The following is a 22,692-nucleotide window of genomic DNA, read 5'->3' as shown; positions in this document are numbered from 1 at the left end:
GCACAGGGGGTCAGCAAAGGTGACACTGTGACACCCTGACACGGGTGGCGAGAGGCCACAGTCATGGAGGTTTATTGCAGGGGAGGTAGGGGGGGCTCTGGCACAGGCCCCCAACACCTCCCCTAGCCCTGAGCACTCCAGGCAGGCAGGCAGGGGGCACAGCGAGCCCCCACATCAATAGTCCTCAGCCATGGCCAGCACCACCAGCGCCGACCAGCCGGCGAAGGGGTGACAACCCTGCCCGGTGCCATCACTGTCCCGGTAGTGCTCCCACAGGAACCCGGTGGCCTCGTACTGCCGGAACACATTGGCCACGAGGTTTTGGCGCAGCTCCCGGTAGAGCCGCGCCGCTCGCTCCCGGTGCGGCCCCGCCGCCCGCGCGTACCCGTGCAGCGCCCGCAGCGCCAGGAAGTTGATGTTGACCCAGACCGAGCCGCGCCAGTAGGGGGGGTCGTGCTCCGTGTTGCGCCGCAGGTACAAGGGACTGTCGCGGGCCAGCGAGCGCAGCCCGAAGGGCGTCCACAGCTGCTGCTCGCTGCTCATGGAGCCCAGCAGCGCCGGCAGCCGCGGGGAGTCCACCCGGAGCAGCTGCAGCAGCAGCGGGAACAGGCTGACATAGCCCAAAGCAGCCACGAATTGCAGCCGCGGCGCCTCCCGCACCTCCCGCCGCAGCTGCGGGGCCGCCGGGGGCCGGCCCGGCACCGGGGCCGGGCGGTGCCAGCGCAGAGCCACGGCCGAGCTGTGGTTGCCGAAGTCGGCGAAGGCGCCCAGCTCGGGCGCCCAGTGCAGCCGGTCCAGCAGGTCGTTGTCGCTGAGGGCGGCGGCCATGTCGCGATAGGGCGCGTGGGGCTCGCCCAGGCGCTCGGCCAGCGCCGCCAGCACGCGGGCGCCCAGCGCCATCCAGCAGCGCAGGTCCAGGTGCCGCTCCTGGGTGGACGGGTGTGAGGCGCGGGGGTAATCGTCCAGCCCCGACGAAAGAGTCTTGGGGTTCAGGAAGCGCTCGGGGTCGGGGTCGCGGCCGCGCCAGCGGAAGGTGAAGGGCTCGGGGCCGGCCTGGGTGCGGTTCAGCCACTCGAACCAGGAGCGGATGCGCGGGAAGAGGCGGCGCAGGTAGGGCAGGGGCGCGTCGGGCAGCAGCCGCTCCAGCGCCAGCAGCAGCGTTGGGGGGTTCGCCGTCTCGCTGTGCTGCAGCACGAACTCGGGGGGCACCCGGGAGCGCGCCTCCTCCCCCAGGATCTGCTCCCGCGGGATCCAGCCGTCGGCGTTGAGGAGGTCGAGCCAGTGGGCCAGGATGTCGCGGGCCAGCGCGGGGTCCCAGCGGGCCAGCAGCAGCAGGTGGAAGCCCTCGTCCCACAGGAAGCCCCGCGGGAAGCAGGAGCGCGAGGGCACGGCCGTGAACAGCACGGACTCCATGCCGGGCACCGGCTCCTCGCGGTGCTCCGAGCGCAGCAGGGAGCGGCCGTGGAAGAAGCCGATCCCGCCCAGCATCTCGCTGAGCGCGGCCTGGGCAAAGCGGCGCTGCGGGAGGGACACCCCTCGTGTCCCCAGCCCAAAAGCGTCCTCGAAGCGTCGCTCGAAGGCGGCCGCGTGCCGGGCCAGCGCCGTGCTCAGCGCCGGCCCCGCCAGCCGCCCGTGCCGCGCCCCCGCCGCGCTGCCCGACTCCAGCGTCACCTCCAGCACTGCCGGCGGCTCCAGCGTCACCTGGTGCAGCAGCAGCTGCCCCCGCGGGGGCTCCCCGGGCAGCCCCCCCGTGCTGGACACCCCAAAAAAGCGACGGCGCGGTCGGCCTGGTGGGGAGAACACGGAGCTCTCACGGAGGCTGTGCCGGACCAGGTCAGTGAGACGGTGCAGCCCCGGCACCCCCGCCGCCAGGAAGTTGTAGCTGGGGGGGGAGAGGAGAGTCAGGGATGGGGGACACGGTGGGGACATGGGGGCAGATGGAAGGGACACAGCCCAGACACTCACCTGGCGTACTTGGGCCCCTCCCCGCCCTCCCCGGTGGGCGGCAGGAAGGTGAGGGTGAAGTCCCCGAGCTCCTCCGCCGTCCCTGCCACGGCCGCCAGCCGTGTCCCGTTCTCCAGCACTGGCCGCAGCGTCCCCTGCCCGTCCGTGGCCACGTAGAAGAAGAGGGACAGGAGAGGGGCCGGGCCCTTGCCCTGGGGAGGAGGAAGAGGAGGATGACAAAAGTTCCCTGGCATCCCAAGCCCTCTCCCACTTTTACCCCCTCACCTCCATCTTCGCTGTGACCCGCCAGCTCCAGTCGCCGCCGTGCTCTCCCCCCGGCTGCTTCACGAACTCGGTTCTCAGCACCAGCCCCTCATCGCGGATCTCCTGCAATCCGAAATTCTCCCCGTCGTGCATCAGCCACCCATATCGCGACACGCCGTCGTTCTGCTCGCTCGTGTGCCGCAAGTTGCCGCCGTGTTGGAGCCACATCAGTCCTGGAGGGGCGGGGAGGTGTCAGGGGCGGCCTCGCGGTGGGAGCGGGGCCGGACGAGCCCCGGGCCGGGGCTGAGCCCCCCGCGCCCCTCACCGATCACCACAGAGCGCGGGCTCCGCGTCTTCATCCCGAAGTAGACGTGAGGCCGGTACGTGCCCCAGAAATAGGTGGGCGATGCGAGAGGCCCGGTGGAGCCGGGGGGGACGGCGGGGGGCGCGGGGTGGGGGGTGACGAGGCGGGAGGCTTCGCTCCACCGCTTCCACCCGGCAGCCGCCGCCGCCAGACACAGCGCCAGCGCTGCCGCCGCCGCTGTGAGCGCCAGCGCCGTCCGGCCCCGCCCGGAGCCTCGCTGCGGCTTTTGCTGTTGCCGCAGTTTCGGGTCCCGGTCGCGGAGCCGCTCCCGGGGCCGTTCCCGGGGTCCATCCCCGCCGCGCCGCCGCCGCTCGCCCGCCATCAGGGCAGTCGCGCTGGTGACGGCAGCGCTGCGCCAGGTGCGGCCAGGCCCGTTCTGCGAGCGCCCCCTGGCGGGCGGGAGGACCGGACGCAGGCTCAAAAAGTGCCTAAAGTGGCCCCGAGGCGACAACGACACCGCACGGTGTCCCCGACCTGCCCTGCCACCCAGTCCACCTCCTCACGTCTGGTTTGTTCTGCCTATTGATACTCAAAGAACCCCCAGCTTTCCCTAGGATCACCCTGGAACCCCAGCTATGCACTCGTGGTGCACCCCAGGACCCCAAGGGAATCCCACCCTGCACCCCCAGGACCCCTAATCCACACCAGTCTCCCCACAGAAGTCCCAGTTAGATCCTGACCACCCACCAGCAACTGGTCCCAGATGGATCCCAGGATCACACCCCAGGAATGCCAGAGCCCCACACCCCGATGTCCCACCCGCAGACACAGCCACGGCCGTGGTGTTTGCCGGTTTATTGCAGCTCAGCCCTCGGGGCTGTTCCCCACACACGGCAGCCCTGGCACGCGCCAGCGGCGGGCACGGTGCAGCCGCAGGGACAGCCACTGCTGCTGGCTGCCCGGGAACGGGGACTCGGGCCGGGCCGGGCCATCGGCCTCCGGAGCCACAGGAGGGGTCCCTGGGACTGGGCCCAGCCCCTCCAGAGGGTCCAGGCCAGGGAGAGGGTCCATGGATGGTTCCAGGGGGTGGGCGCCTTCGTCTGAGCCTGGCAAGGGATGGATGGGGTTGGGATAGGTTGGATAGATGGATAGGCTGGGATATCACATCCTGCTTCTGATCAGGGTTCCCGTCCCTATTCCAATCCCATCCCCATCCTTGTCCCTCTCCTTGTTCCCATCCATCCTTGCCTTAATCCTCCACCCTGTCCCATCCCATCTCCACCCCATCTCATTCCAGTCCCACTTCACCTCATCCCATCCGATTCTTATCTTATCACCATCCCAACTCATCTTCATCCCATTCCCACCCCATCCCCATTCCAATCCCATCCCCATCCTTGTTCCTCTCCCTGTCCACATCCACCCTTGTCCCAGTCTCCCTATCCCAATCCCCATCCATCCTAATCCCAATCCCCCCCCTGTCCCATCCCATCTCCGCCCCATTTCATCCCAATTCCACTCTACCTCATCCCATCCGATTCCCATTTTGTCACCACCCCAACTCATTTTCATCCCAATCCCACCCCATCCCCATCCCATCCAGATCTTTGCCCTTCTCCCTGTTCCCATCCACCCTTGTCCCAATCTCCTGATCCCTATCCCACCCTGTCCCATTCCATCCCCATCCCCATTCTAATCCCATCCAGATCCTTGTCCCTCTCCCCATCCATCCTTGTCCCAATTCTCCACCCTGTCCCATCCCATCCCCATCCCCATTCCAATCCCATCCCCATCCTTGTCCTCATCAGTCTTTGTCCCATTCTCCCTATCCCTATCCCCATCCATCCATGTCCCAATCTCCCTATCCATCCTAGTCCCAATCCTCCACCCTGGGCCATCCCATCTCCACCCCATTTCATCCCAATCCCACCCCATTCCCATCCCCACCCCATCCCCATTCCAATCCCATCCAGATCCTTGTCCCAATATCCCGATCCTTATCCCACCCTGTCCCATTCCATATTCATCCCCCCCCAGCCCATTCCCCACCCCACCTCATCCCAATCCCCTCCCATCGCAGTCTCCACCCAATTCCCCACCCTCCCAGCCCATTCCCCACCCTCCCAGCCCATTCCCCACCCCATTCCCCACCCCATTCCCCATTCCCCGCCCCATTCCCGGCCGGTCCCGCTCTCACAGCAGCGCCGGAGGCTGCCCCAGCGGCGGGGGTGTCCCCCCAGCCCCCCGGGCTGCTGCAGGAGGCAGCGCACGGCCGTGTCCGTGTGGCGGAAGACGCAGAGGGCCCGCAGCGCCTGCCGCGCCTCGGGGGCCAGCCCGGAGCGCTCCGAGCACACCAGCTCCTGCACGGCCTCGAAGTCCCGCCGGAGCTGCAGGGCACCCTGCAGGCTGGCACGGGGGTCAGCGTGGGGGGTGCGACCCCAGAACCCCCAGCAGGACCCCACAGAACCCCCCGACACCGCCACCACACGCTGTGACCCGCACTGAGATCCTGGCACTGCCAGCAGACCCCCGTGACCACCACCGGGACCCCCACAGAGCCTCTGGCACTGTCACCACCCGCTGTGACCAGCACTGAGATCCTGGCACTGCCAGCAGACCCCCACGACCACCACCGGGACCCCCACAGAGCCTCTGGCATTGTCACCAGACCCCCATGGGGACACCATCAGTGGGACCCCAACCGGTCACTGAGCCCCCTGGCCTGTTCTTGGACCCCCAGTACTGCCACTGGGACACCCAGGATGCCACTGGGACACCCAGGATGCCACTGGGACCCCCAGCAATGCCACTGGGACCCCTGGAACTGCCACTGGGACCCTCATGACACCTGGAACTGCCACTGGGACCCCCAGGACTCCAATGGGACCCCCAGCACTGCCACTGGGACCTCCAGGATGCCACTGGGACCCTCCAGGACTCCACTGGGACTTCTGAAATTGCCACTGGGACCCCTGAACTGCCACTGGAAGCTCTGGAACTGCTACTGGGAACCCCAAGGCCCCACTGGGACCCCCAGCACTGCCACTGGGACCCCCAGGACCCCACTGGGACCCCTGGCACTGCCCACAAGCTGTGCCCCTCCATCCCCAGTACCTGAACTTGATGCGGCGGGTGAGGATGTGATCCATCCAGGCCTCCAGGAAGGCCGTGGTGACCCGTGCCAGGGTGGGCACCTGGGCATCGTGGGGCAGGGCCTGGGCACCCTGCAGCACCTGCCCCAGCACCGCCTGCACCGCGGCCGCCGCGTAGGCGCTGGGGGAGCTGGGCAGCTCTGGGGGACACAGGGACACAGGTCAGTGACCCCCCCAAATCCCCTCAGAGCCCCCCCAGCCCCAACACCCACCAGCGCGGGGCCCAAGCCGCCAGTGTCGGCCCAGAGGCATCGTCTGGTCAAAGATCTCGGCCGAGAGCCGCTTGCAGCTGGTGGAGAACATCCAGAGCACGTCCCCGGAGAAGAGCTGGGACACAGGGGACACAGGATGACACAGGGTGACACAGGGTGACACAGGCATCCTGGTGCTCAGACCACCCTCCCGCAGTCCCACCACACCTGGATGCTGTTGGCCATGTCACGGATCTGCTGGCACAGCTGGAGCTCCCACGGGGATCCCGGGCTGGGGGGTGGCTCAGGGGGGCTGTCCCCAGGAATGTCCCCTGGCTCTGGGAAGGTCCCGCTCACCTGCAGCATCAGCTGCTCTGCCTCTGCCTTCAGCACCTGGAGGGGAGCAGATGGAGTGAGTCCAGCCCTGCTGTGTCCCCCCAGCCCCCCGTGCCCCCCATGCTCCCGTACCTGCAGGTCTCCCTGGGTGAGCAGCAGGAACTGAGGCAGTGCCCAGGCCGCCAGGTACCGCCCGGCCCGGCCCGTCAGCCACGCGTGGGCGGCCGCCACCGCCGCCAGGCACCGGCCCAGCACCTGCAGACGCAGGCAGACACCGCCGGGGGGGGCTGCGGGCGGGGGTCAGCACAGAGAGGACCCCCAGACCCGCCTGCCCCCCTCCCCAGACCCCTCTCACCGTGCGGGCGGGCGGGCAGCAGGCGCAGGCAGCGCAGGGCCAGTGCCAGGGCTGGGAAGAGGCACCGGAGCTGCTGGGCTGTGCGGCTGCACCCCGGCCCGGGGGACCCTCCTGGGGACTCCAAGCACTTGTCTGACAGCCCTGAGCCCAGAGCACGGGTAAAATCTGGAGGAAAACCAGTCAGAAAGCCCCAACATCCCCCACTTGCACCCCACACCCCACCCCACATTGCATTCTAAGCCTTCATAGCATACCCCACTCCCTCACCCCATATCCACCAAGTGCCCCACACTCTGCACCCCACCTTCTACCCCAGAGCCCACACCCCACCCCACACCCTGCACCGCTCCCTGGGGCCCCCCAGTCTGCATACCCGTGTCCCAGCTGCAGAGAACACTCCGGCACAGCAGCTGCAGGCAGAGCCTCCCCAGCTCCTCCCGGCACTCGGCGGGCACACGGGCTGTGGGGACACAGCGGGGCTCAGGGTGGCACAGGGACACCCCGAGGGCCCCCACACCCCCTGTACCCCCACACGTACCAACAGCCAGCGCACGGCTCAGCTCCCACGCCGCGGTGACGGTGGCACTGGGGGTGGCAGGAGGGGTGCCCGGGCTGTCCCCCAGCACAGCTCCCACATTCTCCCAGAGCAGCAGGCGGTACCGGGCGCTCAGGGTGGCGGCCACGGGGCCGCGGGCAGCGTCCAGCCACCGCACGGCCTTCCAGCCCCCTGCACTGCCCGGCCGCAGCCCCAGGGGTTCGGGGCTCTCTGACAGCACTGGCTGCCACAGGCTGTCAGCTGAGGCCACCAGCGCCCCAAAAATGTGCCCCATCAGCTCCTCGTCCTCCTGGCACAGTGCCTGCAGCTCAGCCGCCAGCACCGGTGCTGCTCCAGAAGGTTCTGTGTCCATCCCCACTGTGTCATGCCCCGGTGGCCACGGCACCCCCACATCCTCCCAGCGGACGTGTCCATCCCTGACCTTCCCACTCTGGGGCCACAGGAGGGGCCGGAGCCTCTGGGCCACGGCCCGGCTGCACTCGGCTGCCAGCAGCCGCAGCACCGTGCCCACCGTGAAGGCACCGGGCACCCTCACCTCGGGGCCCAGCTCCTCGGCCAGCCCCTGCACCACGCGGTTGTAGATCTCCAGCCCCTGGAAGAGCTCAGCCAGGCTCTCAGCGGCCGGGGCGGGCGTACCGGGGCGGCCCAGCTGCCGCAGCCGTGCCTCGATGTGGCGCCCGGTGAGGCGTGAGGCCGTCACGGCGGGCAGCAGCAGCGCCCAGCGCACGTGCAGCACGGCCTGGCCCCGGCGCTGCGGCAGCGCCCGCAGCCACGCGTCCGCCCGCAGCCGCCGCAGCAGCGCGGCCCAGTGCCCCGCGTGCGCCCGCAGCTCCGCGCACAGCTCCCGCGGCGCCGGCACCGCCTCGCCGGGCGCGCCGGGCTCCGGTAACGCCAGCAGCCGCCGTAGGAAGTCGGAGGAGGCCTTGAGGCGTCGAGTGAAGTCGCGGGCCAGGCGGAGCTGGTGGCGTTGCTGCAGCAGCGCGTGCAGGGTCGCTCCCCGCTCCGCCATGCGCCGCCGCACGGCGTCCTCGGAAAAGTCAGCGGCGCCGCCACCGGGATGGGGCCGCACGTACCCCAGGAACGTCTCGGTGCGAGGGTCCTCCCAGACGCACAGGCAGCGGCGCAGCGCCGGGAAGGTTTGCTCCAGCGGGACCACGATGGACGCTGCTTCATCCTCGTCCTCGTCGTCGTCCTCGTCGGCGTCGCCGCGCCGGCTCGACCACGGGGACAGCAGGCGGCGCAGTCCTGGGGTGACGCTGCGCAGCATGGCCTCTGCCCGCTGCAAGGAGCGCGCCAGGGGCCCCCGCGACCCGCCTGGGGGCATGGGACCCTCAGAATGGGGCAGGGACCATGGTGTAGGGTGGGGACCCCAAATGTGAAGAACCTTGCTGTGGGACAGCACCCGCCCATCACTGTCCCACTGCCACCCTAACTCTGAGACCCCCAAGACCCCACTGCCCATTGGGGTCCCCACAGCCCGCCACACGCCATCAATGCCACCCCAAGGACCCTGGACCCCGTTAGGATCCTCCATACACCCCCCAGGACCACGCACCCCATCAGGATCCCCGCAGCCCCCCAGAACTCCCCCCCCCCTTGTGCTCCCCGCAGCCCCCGGGGGTCTCACCGGGCTCGGGGGGATCCCCGCGGGCAGCCCCATCGCCCGGTCCCGGCCGGGCCGTCAGCAGCAGTAGGATGAGGCCGCCCAGGCCGGCGTCGCCCACCTGGAGGGGTACGGAGGACTCAGAACCCCCGGGCCGGGGCGAAGGGCGGGGCCACGAGTGACCCCGCCCACCGCCACACCAACCCCGCCCTAAGCCACGCCCCCAGCCGGCTGCCGCTGTGGCCACGCCCCCAGTCGGGGCTCGCCACGTTTGGCCGCTCCCCGGGCCCCGCCCCCTGCGCCGTTGCCATGGAGACGCAGCACAGCCCGGGCCCGATGCCCCCCCGCCCACCCCGTTACCGGCCCGGCCCCGCCGCTGCCCCGGGAGAGGTGTCCGAGCCCCCCCTGTCCCGAGCGGCCTCACCTGCAGGCATAGCTCTCCGCCGCGCCGCTCAGCGCCGCCGGCGTCCATGCCGGGCCATGCCGGGGGCGGCGGCAGCAAAGAGGCTTAGGCCGCGCCCTCGTTAATCCGGGGGGCTGGGCCAAACTGGCCGCCAGGAGGGGCCCGGCGTGAGGGGCGGGACGAGCGGCGGGGGGCGGCCGAGCCCACGGCCTTGGGGCAGGCGGGGACGGCGGGAGAGGATGAGGAGCGCCGGTCCCGCTCTGTGAGGGCCCTGCGGGCCGCCGTCCTGCCCGCACCCAACATGGCGGCCTGGCGGCCTCAAGCAGCGCCGTGACGTTGTTCCGGTAGGGCCGTGATGCAATCCCGAGGCGCGGCGGCGGCTCGTGGCGATGCGGGGCTCGGGCGGGACGCGGGAGCGGGACGGGCCCGGACTGGGCGGTTTCGGGCCTGCTCCCGCTGCCTGCCCCTGGGGCTGCACGCTGGGCCCCGCCGGCTGGAGCGGCGGTACGGACCGGGGCGGGGGGGGAGCCCAGAGCGCGGCCCGGTTTCGGTTCCGCCTCCGCCGGCTCACGGCTGTTTGTGCTCCCCACAGCGCCATTCTGCCCCCGGCACCGCATGTCCAGCTTCGCCGACCTCCCGGTACCGTCCCAGTCGGTGATTAAGTGTAAGGAGGGGGATGTGTGTCTGCTCTGGGATGACGGTGAGTGCGGCGGGGACTACCGGAGGTCCCCGTGCTCGGGAATTGCCAGGGGAGGGGGAACGGCGTGGGGACAGCCGGGATCCGGTGCCTGGGACTGCTCCTCAGGCATCCCGTTCTCCTGCCAGGCCCCAGCGTGGGTTACTACCCCCCGGAGATTGATGATGATGATGATGATGAGGATGGCAATTACGATTACGATGAGGACGAGTTCGCCGCGGGTTTGCAGTTCTTGGACATTCCCGTGGCGGAGGGAGCCGTTCCTTACAGCTACTGCGGCTTCCGCAAGTCCTTCCTGTGCTCGGAGCCGGCCCCGCCGCTGCCCCGGACCCCTCCCACCGCCCTGGACGCGCGGCTGGACCGGCTGCCCACGCCCCGCCGGGCCTGGCTCACGGCAGAGGTGGGAAAAATCCCCCCGATGTCCCCCAGGGGTGGAGGGGCTGGGTTGACATCGCCAGAGGGTCCCACCTCGTGGCCCCGGGGCTGTCCTGACTCAGGGCATCCCTCCTGTAGGAAGCTGAGAAGAACGCTCAGGAGCTGGTGGCAGAGGAGGAGCGGGCCAAGAGGAAGGCAGAGAAGAAGAAGCTGAAGAAGAAGGTGGGTGAGCCCTGGGAAGGGCCCCTGCCAGCTCCTGGGGACTGTGGTCACTGCCCCTTCTTGGGGTGCTGCCAGCAGGCCTCTGAGCTGGGGGCTGAGGCTGCATTTCTCTGCTCAGGGCTTCATGTTCTTCCTTTTCAGAAACAAAAAGACCGAAAGAAACGGGAGAAACTGGGCCAAGAGCAGAAGAACAAAGAGAACACTGACCCAGTGAGTGACCAGTCCGGCCTGCTCGTGCTGTTCTAGGGATGCCCAGAGCTGGGGGGGGCAGCCAGCACCCCCTAGCCCTGTCACCTCACCCCCTCCCTGTCCTTGCAGAGCCCCCCAAGTGGCCCTGCAGGCACTGGGCCTCCCTCAGATGGTGCTGAGGAGGAGGGGTGCTGCCCAGAGCCCTCCCCGTGCCCTGGGGACTCCACCGTGCCCTCAGAGGAGCCTGGGCTGGAGGACACAGCAGTGACAGAGGTGAGGGACAGTGTCCCCATGGGGGCCATCTGTGGGTGGGGAGTCCCAGGGCTCTGCCTGCCCATCCCTCCCTGCTTCCCCAGGAGGAGCTGGACCTGAGCTGCACTTTTGTCTGCAAAGCCCGGGAGAAGGCAGGGGTCAGGCTGCCCCCCCCGGGCAGTGACCGGTCCCCTGGGCCACAGAACGTGGAACCAAGCAGGAAGGTGCCTGAGAAGGGAAGTGGGGACCCTGTGGGGACACCTGTGTCCCCCCAGCCCCTCCAGCCCAGGCCACCCAGCCCCAGCACGCTGGCACAGAGCCTGGCACTTGCAGGTCAGTGCAGGGACCCCCAGAGGGGCCAGGGGAGGGCACTGGGGGCTCTCCCTGCTTCTCACAGCTCAGAGGGGCTGTGCTAGGAGGACTGTCCCTCCCTGTGTCCCTGTGTCACCTCCCCAGGCCACGGCATCGAGGCAGCCCAGATGGGCCAACACTCTGAGGCCGTTTGGGCCTTCACCGTGGCCCTGGAGCTGAACCCCCAAGAACACCGGTGAGCAGAGGGGTTTGGGGTGAGCTGGGGGTGCTGGGCTGGCAGGGCCAAGCCTCAGTGACACCCCCACCTCCCCTCAGGCTCCTGGGGAACCGCTCCTACTGCCTGGAGAAGCTGGGGCGCTACGAGGAGGCGCTGGCGGACGCGGAGGCGGCGCTGGCGCTGCGGCCGGGCTGGCCCAAGGGCTCCTTCCGCAAGGGCAAGGCCCTCAGGGGGCTCCAGGTACCTGGGGGGGGCTCCAGGGACTGGGCAGAGGGGCTGGGATCTTGGTCTTGGGGGGGGCCCATCTCCAGGGACTGGGCAGAGGGGCTGGGATCTTGGTCTTGGGGGGCGCCCATCTCCAGGGACTGGGCAGAGGGGCTGGGATCTTGGTCTTGGGGCTGGGTGAGGGGCTGTGGGGTTCTAGGAGTGGGTATGGGGCTGTCAGAGTTGTTGGAGACAAACTGGGGGGTTTGGGGTGCTGGGAAGGGGGCTGAGGGGTGCCAGTGGGTCTGGTGGGGGCTTTGGGGAACTGGAGGAGCTGTGGGGTGCTGTGGATGAGGGGTGAGGCTGGTGCATTAGGTGTGAGTTGGGGCTGGGAGCACTGGGCAGGGCACAGGGTCTGGGTAGGGTGGGGTGGGGCTGCACTGGGGGGTGTCACTGAGGCTTTGAGGTGCCATTTGGGCTGGGTGGGGGGTGAGGGGTGCCTGTGGGGCCAGGCAGGGGTTGCAGGTGCCCCCTGGCCCCCAGCGCTATGCCGAGGCCGCGCGCACCTTCGAGGAGCTGCTGCTGCAGGACGGGGCCTACGCTGAGGCAGCCACGCAGCTGGAGGCCTGCAGGGCCCTGCTGCAGGTGAGACCCCCTTTCCCAACCCTCTGCCCCCTGCCCCCTGTCCTGCTGTGCCCCCCACGCCTCACCCCTGTCCCCTCACAGCAGTGCAGCCGCCCCGGGGGTGTCCCTGTGTCCCCCTTCCTGGTCAAGGCTAAGGAGCCGCTGTTTCTCCCTGGTAAGGGACAGGGCTGGGTGGGCTGGGGGGACCCTGGGGCTGTCCCTGTGTCCCCAGTGGGTGCTGAACCCCTTTGGCTCCTCGACAGCAGGATGGACAACCAAGAGCTGCCAGGGCACAGGTGACAAAACTGTGACAGGAACCAGCGGCAAGACCCCAACAAAAGACCCAGAACAGGCACCTGCTGTGGCCAGTGGCTGCCCAACACTGCCATCGAGCCACCCTGCCAGGTATGGGGGGTCTGGTGGTCTGGGAGGGGGCTCAGAGTGGGGCAGTGCTGGCTCTGATGACACCAGGATGGCTCTTGGCAGGGACTGCTTCCCACTCTGGGTGGGCAATATCACCTCCCACATCACTGAGAAGGTGCTGCGTTGTGCCTTTGGCCGGTGAGTGACCCCAGGACTGCTCCTCCTGCAGGACCCCAAACCCCTGGCACCCCCTGGCGACCCCAAACTCCCCAGCCCTGTCCCTGTCCTCGTTCTCTGGTGGTTTTGACCTGCAGGGGATGCTTGGGGGGAGTAATGTCTGACTCACACACTGCCCCCAGATTTGGGGGTCTCTGTCCCACAGCTTGGGGCGTTTTAAACTGTTCCCCTTCAGCTTTAGGAGTTTCTGTTCTCCTCAGCTTTAGGAGTCTCTGTTTCCCCATCCCGGAGATTTGGGGGTGTCTCACGCTCCATCTTTGGGTGTCATTCACCCTTCCCCAGCCCTTGAGAGTTGCTAAACCTGCTGTGCATGTTCAAGAGTCTCTGACCTCTCCCACCCTGCTGGTTTGGGGGTCTCGAATCCTCTACCTCCCCATTTAGGAATCCCTAACTGTTTTCCCCCCATTTTGGGGGTCTGTGCCCCCCAGGTTTGGGGAGATCCGCTCCGTGCGGCTGCTCCCGGGGCGCCACTGTGCCTTCATCAACTTCCATGGCAAAGCAGAGGCTGAGGAGGCCTTCAGGACCATGCAGGTGAGCTGGGGGAACTTGTGGGACCCCCCTGCACCCCTCAGGGCACCTGTGCCAGCTGCCAGCTCCTTCTGTCCCCAGGGTGCCACCGTGGAGGGCAACAAGCTGTTGCTGCAGCTCAAGCACCCGGCCCACGCCACCCCGGCCCCCATGCCCCGTGCCAAGGGCAAGGCCACCCCCAGGGGGCTGCTCAGCTGACCCTGCTCTCTTGGGGGGACCCTGGCAGCCCCCCCTCACCTGCCTGGACCTGCCTGTGCCTTGTCCCCCACTGCCAGGGGTGGGGGTGTCTCCCCGTCCTACCTTGGGGGTGCTTGGGGGGTCAGGGCCCACCCTGCAGCCCCTTGTGCTGAGGGGCTGGGCCTGGGCTGTTCCCCATGGCCCCTCAGGGATTTGTAGCAATTTGGGCTTTTTAATAAAGCTGAGCTTTGTTTTTCTGTCTGGCCTTTCTTTGGGCTGGTGTCACTCAGCCTCTCTGCCATCTCTCTTGGAGCCCCATGTCCGTGTCCACCCCGTGTCCCCCTCTGTGTCACTCCCCATGTCATTCCAGCCCCAGGAGACAACAAGGGGGGGGTCTCCATCCCCCTTAATGTCACTGGTTGGTGACAGGAGCTTCGGGGGGGGGGGGGGGTGTGACAGGCGTGAGATCAAATACAATTTGATTAATATGCAAATTGAGGGGGGCAGGGGCGGCCGCAGCCGGTAATTAATCACCGGTTAAAACAAATTAATGCCCGCGGTGGGAGGTGCTCGCCCAGAAAAAAGTGGGGGGGTGGGTGGAGGGCTCTGGGGTCCATATTAAGGTGTTGCCTTTATTGCAAATATTTACACCGGGGCTGATAGAAAATAAAATTAAAAAAAAAAAAAAAAAAAAAGAAAAAGAAATGGAAAGACGAACAAAAAAAAAAAAAAAAAAAGCCGCAAAAGGGTGCACGGAGGGGGCGGGGCTGGGCTCGGCTCCTTTCGGAACCGAAGGGAGCGGGAGTGGCGGGGCCGAGTCAGTCCGAACGGAGCCGAACGGCGCAGTCTCGGCCGGAACAGACCCGAGTGAATCCGAACTCAGCCGAGCCGGCCCGACTGGGTCCGAACGGAGCCGAAAGGAGCCGAGTGCAACCGAACAGAGCCGAACGAAGCCGAAGGGAGCGGTCTCGGCCTGACCCGACCCGAGTGAATCCGAACTCAGCCGAGCCGGCCCGAGTGGGTCCGAACGGAGCAGTCTCGGTGCCACCGGATCCGAACGGAGCCGAGCGCGCTCGGCTCAGTCCGCCACGTCGATCTCCTCCTCCGAGAGCTCGGCGGGCTCTGTGGTCCCGGTGCCGGTCCCGGGAGCCCCCGGGGGCTCGGGCAGCCCCGCCAGCTGCTGCAGAGCCGCGGGGGGCAGCGCTTGCAGCGAGGCCACGTCCGCCCGCAGCTCCTCCAGGTCCCGCTTGAGCTTGGCGCGGCGGTTCTGGAACCAGGTGATGACCTGGGCGGCGGAGAGCGCCAGCCGCGCCGCCAGCGCGTCCCGGTCTACCGGGGAGAGGTAGCGCTGCCGCCGGAATCGCTGCTCCAGCTCCCGCAGCTGCTGCGCCGTGAACGCGGTCCGGGACTTGCGACGCTTCCTGCAGGGAGGGCGCGGGCCCGAGGCGCCCGGCGGGGACGGACCTGCGGAGACAGCGGGGTTAGGGCATGGGGACCGGGGAGCAGCACCGGCACCCGCACCGGGGAACGAACCCGGGCGCCCGGCTGGATTGTGCCTGCGGCGGCAGGGCATCTCACCGGGAACGGCCCCGGGAACCCGGCGGCACCGGGATGCCCGGCGGGGAAGGGCTTGTGGGGCAGGGTACCGGCACGGGGACCCGGACAGCACCGGCACCACGGGCCTCGAGCGGCGGGGACAGCGGCGTCGGGTCAAAGACACCGGTACACGCACCGGGACCCACCCTGGGCACGGCGGGTCCCGGCCCGAGGGCACGGCAGTGCCGAGGCACCGGTAACTGCAGCCGGGGCACTGGTAACTGCAGCCGCACCGGCCCCGCCGAGCCCTGCGGGTGCGTCCCGGCCCCGCCGGCTCCCGGTCGAACGGAGACGAACGGGCCCACATGGAACCGAAGGCAGACAAGCCGTACCAAAGCCGTACCGAGTGGTGCCCATCGGAACCGAGCAAATCAAACCGCGGCCGGTGCCGGCAGCCGGGACTCATCGTTCTACAGCGGCCGCGGTCGTGTCGGAGTCGCCTCCGTTGCGACCGGGGCTGAGACACCCGCGTCACCCCGGCGGCTGCTCCGGGAGCCCGGAACGAAGCCGGGAGCCTCGGTAGAGAACCGGGATCCTCCTTCTCTGCGATTCCAGGAGACCCGAGACCGTACAGGTCCCCAGTTCGATCATTTCGCCTCTCCCGGCCCCGGTGCTGTCGCTGCTGCCCCCAGCGACCTCGAAAACCCCGGCGAGACGCGATCGCCACCCCAGGCACGGCTGCTCGCCGCCGGCGGGATCCCGATCCCTGTCCCGGTCTCTTTCCCGCTCCGGCCCCCGGTCCGTGCCAGCCCCGCCGCTGCCCGTGGCACCGGTAACGCGGCTCGCTCGGGCCGTGCGTCCGCCAATACCGGCGGTGGCTCCCGGGGTCTCTCGCAGCGCGGGCTCCACTCCTCGCTCGGTGGAGGAGCCCCGGGCGGTCTCGGCCGAGTCCGTGGCTCCGTCCCGGTAGCACGGCTTTACCGCGGTCACGAAAACCCTGTCGGTGCCGTGTTCGTCCGTCAGTCCGGTAACGAGGCTTCCCCTCCGCTCCCGGAGCCCCGATCGGCCCCGTTTCTGTCGGTCTGTCCATCCCGGTAACGGGGATTTACCGCTGCTCAGGGAGCCCTGATCGCTCCGTTGTCAGTCTGTCCTTCCGTCGCGGCGAAGAGGCGTTTTCGTTCATCGCGGAAGCCCGGGGCAGTCCCGGCTGTGTCGGTGTGTCCGTCCCGGTACCGAGGTTTTACCTGAATTACCGGCACCTCCATTCCGCCGTTACCGGCCGCCGGTTCGCCACCGGGTTTTGTTAAATCCGAGATCCCCGCCCGGCCGTGTCCATCTGTCCGGCCGGTACCGGAGCTTCACGCCCGCTCCGGGAGCCCCGATCGCTCCCGTGTTTGTCCGGCCGGCAGCGAGATTTTTTTCGTTCATTTTTCTTAGTCCCGTGTCTGTCCTTCCGTCCGGCCGGTAACGGGAATTTACCTCGGCCCGGGAGCCGCTATCGTTCCCATTTCTGTCCGTCTGATGGCCCGGTAAATTTTTTTTTTCGTTTTCCATTTTTTTTTCGATTCTTTTTCTGTCGATCTGTCCGTCCGGTAACGGGCCTTTTTACCTTAATTCCAGGAGCCCCGATCGGCCCCGTTTTTGTCCGTCTGTGCGTCCCGAAAAAGGGAATTTTTCGCCCCCGTTCCTGTCCGTCTGTCCACCCGGTAACGGGATATTTTCGCTCGCTTATTTCGTTCCTTGCCGTGTCCGTCAGATAACGAGAGGTTTTTACCATAAAACCGGGAGCCCGAGGCGTCCCCGTTCTGTTTGTCTGTCCGCCCTTTAACGGGTTGGTTTATTCGTTAATCACCGGATCGCTGCTCTGTCTGTCTGTCCGTCTGTCTCCCCGCTATGATGAGTTCCTTAATTCCCGGAGCACCTCTCCGTAATTAGGGATTATTTTTTCCCCCGTTAATTACCGGAGTCTGGCTCCATCCTCGTTCATCTGACCGGCCGGTAACGGAGGTTCGGTTACTCACGGCAGGGCTGATCTAGCGGTCCGTGTCCGTCTGTCCGAAGGGGTTTTCGTTACCGGCGCGAGTCGCGTTGTGCCCAGCCGTATCCGTTAATTACCGGCACGCTGCTCTGCCGTGACTGTCCGTCTGTCCGTCCCGGTAATATTTTTTTTTTCACGTTAATCACGGAGACCCTCTCTGTCCGTCTCGGTAAGGGACGGTAATTATTTTTCTGTGTTAATTACCGGGGCCTTTTTCGGTCACGTTTTTTATTCATTCCCGGTGACGCCGTGCTTTGCCTGTCCGTGTGTCCCTCCGTGTGAGGGATTTTCCGTTCATCCCGGAGACACGATCTGTCCGTCCGTGTCTGTCTCTCCAACCCAGGAACGGATTTATTCGTTCCCGGAGGCGCCGTGCTGTCTGTCGGTGTCCGCCCGTCCTCCCGGTTCGGCCGAGCCCGTGAGATGTGGGGACGCTTCGTGCCCGTCCGTGAGCGACCATCGGACCCCTCCGGTACCGGCTGCTCGGGCAAGCCGAGCCCCGGACGGAGGCTCGGGGCCGGTACCGGGTTTCCGCTGCCGGCGGGCCCCCGCGCTCGGTCACGGTCACGGTCACGACTCGGCGGCGCCGATCCGCCGCCCGGTCCCGCGGCTCCCGGTAAAGCTGCCGGCCCCGGCGCGGCCGCTTCTCCCGGAGCTCCAGTACCTCGGTGCCTGTGGCGGCTCACCGGGGCCGGGGCTCGCTCCGGTTCGCCGTGTCCGGCCCCGGGACTTCTCCGTCCCTTCGGACTGAGGCTGCCGCGTGTCCCCGGTGTCCCGGCCGAGCACCGGCGGCTTCTCGGCCCTCCCAGCCCCGCTCGCCCCTCTGGGACAAGGAGGAAACTTCCCGGGACAGGGGACGAGGGGCGTCCCTGGCCTCGCCACGGCCTCCCCACCGCCCTCCAGCCCCGCCACCTGCCCGGTGCCCGGTGCCGGTTCCCGGTGCCCGCCCCGCTCCCGGCGGAGCCCCCCCCGCCCCGGCAGCTCCCCGGTACCTCCGGCCGCCTGCAGCATTCCCAGCTCCAGCCCCTGGAAGGTTTTACTGGCGAGTTCCTCCAGCGCCCAGAGCGGCGAGGCCGGGGCGCAACCGCCGCCGCCGCCGCGGGGCCCTGTCGGGGCTGGGGGGGCGGCGGGACCGGTCCCGGTCCCGGTCCCGGGGGGGCTCCCGCCGCGGGGACGTCCGAGGATGTCCTCGATGCCGAAGGGGGTCAGCGGTTTTGTGGTGTTGGCGGGGGGCGGGAGCCGGTCCAGGGGGCTCCGCCGGTGGCCGCCGACCGCGGCGGGCAGCGGGGGGGAACCGGCCGCCTCCCCCGCCGAGGTCATGCCGGGACCGGGACCCGCGCCGGGACCGGGACCCGCCGCCGCCGCCCCCCCCCCACCCCCCAGCCCCGAGATTCCCGTTCCACCGCCTTAAAGCCCCGGGATACCGGGAGGAGGAGGAGGAGGAGCCACCGACGCCCCCCCTGCCGGGGGGGGGGGGACACGACGGGACCGACCCCTCTCCGCCACTACCGGGGCGCAGCCCCGCGCCTCCCCCCTGTTGTCTCCCTCATTTTAACCCACCCTAGCGGGTCCCCCCTCCTCCTCCTCTGCTCCCTCCTCATCCTCACCGCGGCTCTTACCCTCACCCAAAAATTTATTGGCTCTTTTGCTCTAAAATGCCCCATAAAAGCATCGGGGCCGCGGCTGGGAGTGATTAAGCCCTTTTGGGTGGGTTTTGGGTTTCAGAGCCATAAATTCCCCCCCCCCCCCCCCCTCCGCCCCCCATCCCACCCCGCCACATTCCCGCTGCCCTTTCCCGGTACAAATAGCTCCGGGATTTCGGCCGCTCGTAAAAATCCCGGGATGCCGCACACGCAGGTGAGGCCCGGCTGGCGACGCCGCGTCCGGATTATCCGGCGGCTTTGGGGCTGGGAGATGCCGAATCGCCCCTCTGAAGAGGCGATTCGGTGCCCTCCAGGCCCAGTCCCGTCGGGTGTCCCCATGGATGTGTCGCTGGGACCGGGGACACGGCGAGGTCACGGGGGTCACGGCGGTAATGAACCTGCGGACGGTGCCGGGGGGCCGGTGCGAGCACACGGAGCCGCCTTGGGGGAGCAGGTGCAGGGGGATCCGGCAGCGCCGATGCCGGGATTATGGAAGTGGGGAGGGGGCGGGAGAGAGTGGAGGGGGTGGGGGGGGGGGATTTTTTCAATCTTGCTGACAAAGGCAGAACGCGATCTCCCGGCTGGAAATCGGAGTTTGACAAATTCAACCTTGAAATTTCCCAGCAGCCGGAGCAATTAAAGGCCGGCGGGTTCGGGGGGGGGGGGGGGGTTGTGGGGAGGGGGGCTCGTTTTGGGAGAGGGGACACGGGGCCCCTCGCACGGCGGCGTGCCGGGCACAGCGGCGTTTGCACGGATTCCTCGCACGCGGCTTTTGTCCTCTCCGCAGGGCGCGGGGAGATGGCGGAGCTGCCGTGGCCGCACGCGCCGCCCGCTCTCACCGGGGCACGGAGCCCGTCCCGAGCTGGGACCCCCCCCATTCCCACCCCTCACCCAGCGGTGCCGCACTCGGATTGGACCCCAGTGAGCCCAGTCCCTTCCAGCAGCACCGCTGGGATGAGGCCACCGTGCCGGCCACAAGGCCCTGGGCGCCCGGTGAGCGGGGAATGGGGGTCGCAGCCATTGCCGGGGGTCGCAGCCATTGCCGGGGGTCGCAGCCATTGCCAGGGGTCCCCAGCCCTTGCCAGGGGTCCCCAGCCCTTGCCGGGGATCCCAGCCCCACGGGGAGGCCGCGGTCTCAGTCCTGGGACACACACGGAGGGAAATCGCAGCTCGGGCTGATTCCACGTTCTCGTGTTGATGGGAATCGCGGCCGCCCACCCGCTGAGCCAACCCCTCTGGAACGCTCCGGCTCCTGCGGGGCCAGCCGGGACCGCGGCAATCCCGGGCTGGGAATGTGGGAGCCAATGTCCCGCTCCTCCACCCCGGGGGTGGCCCTGCGGGTCTCTGGGGGGGTCCTGGAGGTCTGGCACCTCGGAATCTGCAGGAACCCGGCAGTGCTGCTCACCCTGATGGATGGGCTGTCACCCTCACCCCCTTTCATCAACCCCCCATTATCCCCACCCTGCTCTTCAGCCTTCGGGGTGAATCCCTGCGCTCAGGGCTGCTCCCAGCTCATGGTGCCGGCACCTCCTTCCCTCCCCGAGCCCCCACTCGTGCCCCAAAGCGGCCGCTGAGGCATTTTTGGGGTGGGCTGAGCTCCCCAACCCTGCCCGACCCCTCCGGCTTCCCCCCGCTGTGGGAAGTGCTGGCTCCGGCTGCCGGGAACACAGGATGGGAAACGCTTTTCACCCCAAACCAGGCCACAGGGTGGGAACCAAACGAGCCCTCGGGGGTTTTGCAGGAACACGGGAGCTTCCTGCGGAGCCGGGACAGTGCCCGGGGCTGGCCCGCGGCCCGAGGGGACGGTGACGGGCACGTCCACGGCGTGGGGCTGAGGGCACCCCGGGGTACCGCACCCGGTGTGGCACTGACAGCCTCCGCCTCTGTCCCGCTCCCCCACCCCGGGGGTGTCCCTGGGAGTCTCTGGGGGGGTCTGGGAGCTCGGGTGTCCCAGCCCCTCACGTCCCATCCCCGCCATGAGCAGCACCGGGGCACACGCGTGTGTGTGTGTGTCTGTGTCTGTGTGTCGGTGTGTCTGTGTGTCTGTGTGTTTATGTGTCTGTGTGTGTGTCTGTGTGTGTGTGTTCACGAGTGTGCACACGTGACGGGGGTTGTGTGATCCACGTATGAGGGGGCACCGAGGGGGTGTCCGTGCTGGAGCTGGAGCTGCTGCCGTGTCCCCCCCACCCAGCACGGCCCATCTCGGGGGCTGCCGTGGCTCCAAGCACCGGGAGCTCCCGGGATTCCCCCACCCGGGGCCGGGAGGGGGGTGCTGGGGTTGCCAGGGCTCCGGGAACGGGGTGCTGGGTGTGCCAGGGCTCCGGGGTGTCAGGATCAGGGTGCTGGGTGTGCCAGGGCTCCGGGGTGTCAGGATCAGGGTGCTGGGGGTGCCAGGGCTCCGGGGTGTCAGGAACGGGTTGCTGGGGGTGTTGGGGTGCCAGGGTTCCGGGAGCGGGGTGCTGGGTTGCCAGGGTTCTGGGAACAGGGTGTCAGGAGCGGGGTGCTGCGTGTGCCAGAGCTCCAGGGTGTCAGGATCAGGGTGCTAGGGGTGTTGGGGTGCCAGGGCTCCGGGATGTCAGGAGCGGGGTGCTGGGGTGCCAGGGCTCTGGGAACAGGGTGTCAGGAGCGGGGTGCTGGGTGTGCCACAATTCGGGGTGCGGCGCCCCCGGAACGCGCCTCCCCCGCGCCGCGCCGCCCTGATCCATTATTTATCGGCTCCATCCCAATATTGCGCCGCAGCGCTCTGTAACGCGATTAGGGCCTCGGCCCCGCGCGGCCCCGGCACATGGAAATCGCTGGCAAATGAATTTTCCTTTAATAAGGGAACAGCTCGGTGCGGAATTAAAGTGTAAAGAGCGGCGGCAGAGCCGGGGGGGTGCCGGGAGCCCCCCCGCGCCGGGGGACGGGACCCCAGCAATTACTGGCAATAAATCCTGACCCTGCGGTGGGCTGGGAGCTCGGCGGAGCCGGGAATAATGGGATTACACCTGGCTCCGGTGAATGGGGATGGATGTGTCGGGAGTCGGGGGAGCCAGGGGAGACGGGGATCCCTCCCTGGGGCTGTTGGCAAATCATCGATTCATTAACGGGAGCGACATCGCCCCCCGCGCCCCGGGGGTCTGAGCACAACCAGGGCACGGGGGAAGCGAGGGGGAATGGGGTGGGATGGGGTGGGGATGGGGATGGGATGGGATCCATGGGATGGGATGGGGATGGGGATGGGGATGGGGATGGGGATGGGATGGGATCCATGGGATGGGGATGGGATGGGGATATGGACATGGGGACAGTGCAGGACTAGGGACACACGGGGCCCTGCACACGCCTCCATGGCTCCCACACCCGTGTGTCTGTGTGGCCCCAGCCACGCCAGCGGGCTCCTCGCAGCCGTGTGTGCGGGCACAGCTGTGTGCAGGTGTGCAGGGCCGTGTGCAGGTGTGTGCAGCTGTGTCCAGGTGTGCGTGGAGCGCTCCCGGACACAGCAGCTCCCACCCAGAGCCGCCACACGCGTGTGCAGGAGCGCACACACGTGGAGCCCTCAGTGCCAGCGCCAGGGACCGGCCCCAGCTGCCGCACCCCCCCCGGACTCCCCTGGAATCCCTGCTCGCTCCGGGGCCTCCATTTGTGCCTGGGCCAAACTCCAGCCAAATGGGCCGTGGGCGGAGGGGGGGGTTTGCATTTCAAAGGCTCCGGCTGCAGCAAACGCCGCGGCCCCCCCGCCGCGCTCCCGGCCGCCCACGCCCCCTGACCCCCGCACGGCACGGCCGGCATGGGGGGCGCTCCCCGTCCCCTGCCCCGGCACCGGGACCCGCTGGGACCCCCGTGGGGTCGGGGTCCGCCTAGAATTGACCTGCGGCTCTGGGGGGGGCTGGGGAGGGCGTGGGATCCCAGAGCTGCCCACCGGGCGGGGGTCTCTGTACCGGGGGAGAGGCGGCAGCAACCGGGGGTGGTGGGTGGGGGGCTCCGAGCG

The 22,692-nt window shown here is 68.2% G+C and overlaps 4 protein-coding genes across 5 annotated transcripts; 1 reads left to right on the top strand and 3 right to left on the bottom strand.

The window, feature by feature from the left end:
* Positions 1-39: 39 nt before the first annotated feature.
* Positions 40-2,912, bottom strand: MOGS (mannosyl-oligosaccharide glucosidase). Its single transcript, XM_036382629.1, has 4 exons — positions 2,534-2,912; positions 2,230-2,441; positions 1,966-2,156; positions 40-1,882 (listed from the first exon to the last, which is right to left on the bottom strand). Exons 1-4 carry the CDS (start codon positions 2,892-2,894, stop codon positions 175-177), a joined length of 2,472 nt encoding a protein of 823 aa, XP_036238522.1. The 5' UTR covers positions 2,895-2,912; the 3' UTR covers positions 40-174.
* A 440-nt stretch (positions 2,913-3,352) lies between these two features.
* Positions 3,353-9,419, bottom strand: CCDC142 (coiled-coil domain containing 142). Of its 2 annotated transcripts, none has more exons than XM_036382626.1 (11): positions 9,130-9,419; positions 8,730-8,826; positions 7,085-8,416; positions 6,920-7,006; positions 6,547-6,711; positions 6,324-6,478; positions 6,084-6,248; positions 5,877-5,991; positions 5,627-5,804; positions 4,710-4,918; positions 3,353-3,618 (listed from the first exon to the last, which is right to left on the bottom strand). In XM_036382626.1, the coding sequence occupies exons 1-11, from the start codon at positions 9,175-9,177 to the stop codon at positions 3,377-3,379; spliced, it is 2,793 nt and encodes a 930-aa protein (XP_036238519.1). In that variant the 5' UTR covers positions 9,178-9,419; the 3' UTR covers positions 3,353-3,376. The 2 variants fall into 2 exon arrangements, with proteins under 2 accessions (XP_036238519.1, XP_036238518.1); XM_036382625.1 differs by having other exon boundaries at positions 4,710-4,911.
* A 78-nt stretch (positions 9,420-9,497) lies between these two features.
* TTC31 (tetratricopeptide repeat domain 31) lies at positions 9,498-13,762 on the top strand. Its single transcript, XM_036381928.1, has 15 exons — positions 9,498-9,612; positions 9,701-9,808; positions 9,934-10,205; positions 10,319-10,402; positions 10,544-10,612; positions 10,721-10,864; positions 10,948-11,176; positions 11,300-11,390; positions 11,471-11,612; positions 12,120-12,221; positions 12,303-12,375; positions 12,464-12,605; positions 12,687-12,761; positions 13,229-13,331; positions 13,410-13,762. Exons 1-15 carry the CDS (start codon positions 9,498-9,500, stop codon positions 13,524-13,526), a joined length of 1,866 nt encoding a protein of 621 aa, XP_036237821.1. The 3' UTR covers positions 13,527-13,762.
* An 821-nt stretch (positions 13,763-14,583) lies between these two features.
* Positions 14,584-18,399, bottom strand: LBX2 (ladybird homeobox 2). The gene is made up of 2 exons (XM_036381929.1): positions 18,072-18,399; positions 14,584-14,969 (listed from the first exon to the last, which is right to left on the bottom strand). Exons 1-2 carry the CDS (start codon positions 18,397-18,399, stop codon positions 14,584-14,586), a joined length of 714 nt encoding a protein of 237 aa, XP_036237822.1.
* Positions 18,400-22,692: the final 4,293 nt, after the last annotated feature.

Source organism: Molothrus ater, chromosome 4 (genome assembly GCF_012460135.2).
Source record: "Molothrus ater isolate BHLD 08-10-18 breed brown headed cowbird chromosome 4, BPBGC_Mater_1.1, whole genome shotgun sequence".
NCBI classification, from domain to species: Eukaryota; Metazoa; Chordata; class Aves; order Passeriformes; family Icteridae; genus Molothrus; species Molothrus ater.
Note: the sequence above shows the minus strand (reverse complement) of the source record. Positions and strands in the feature narration are given on the sequence as shown.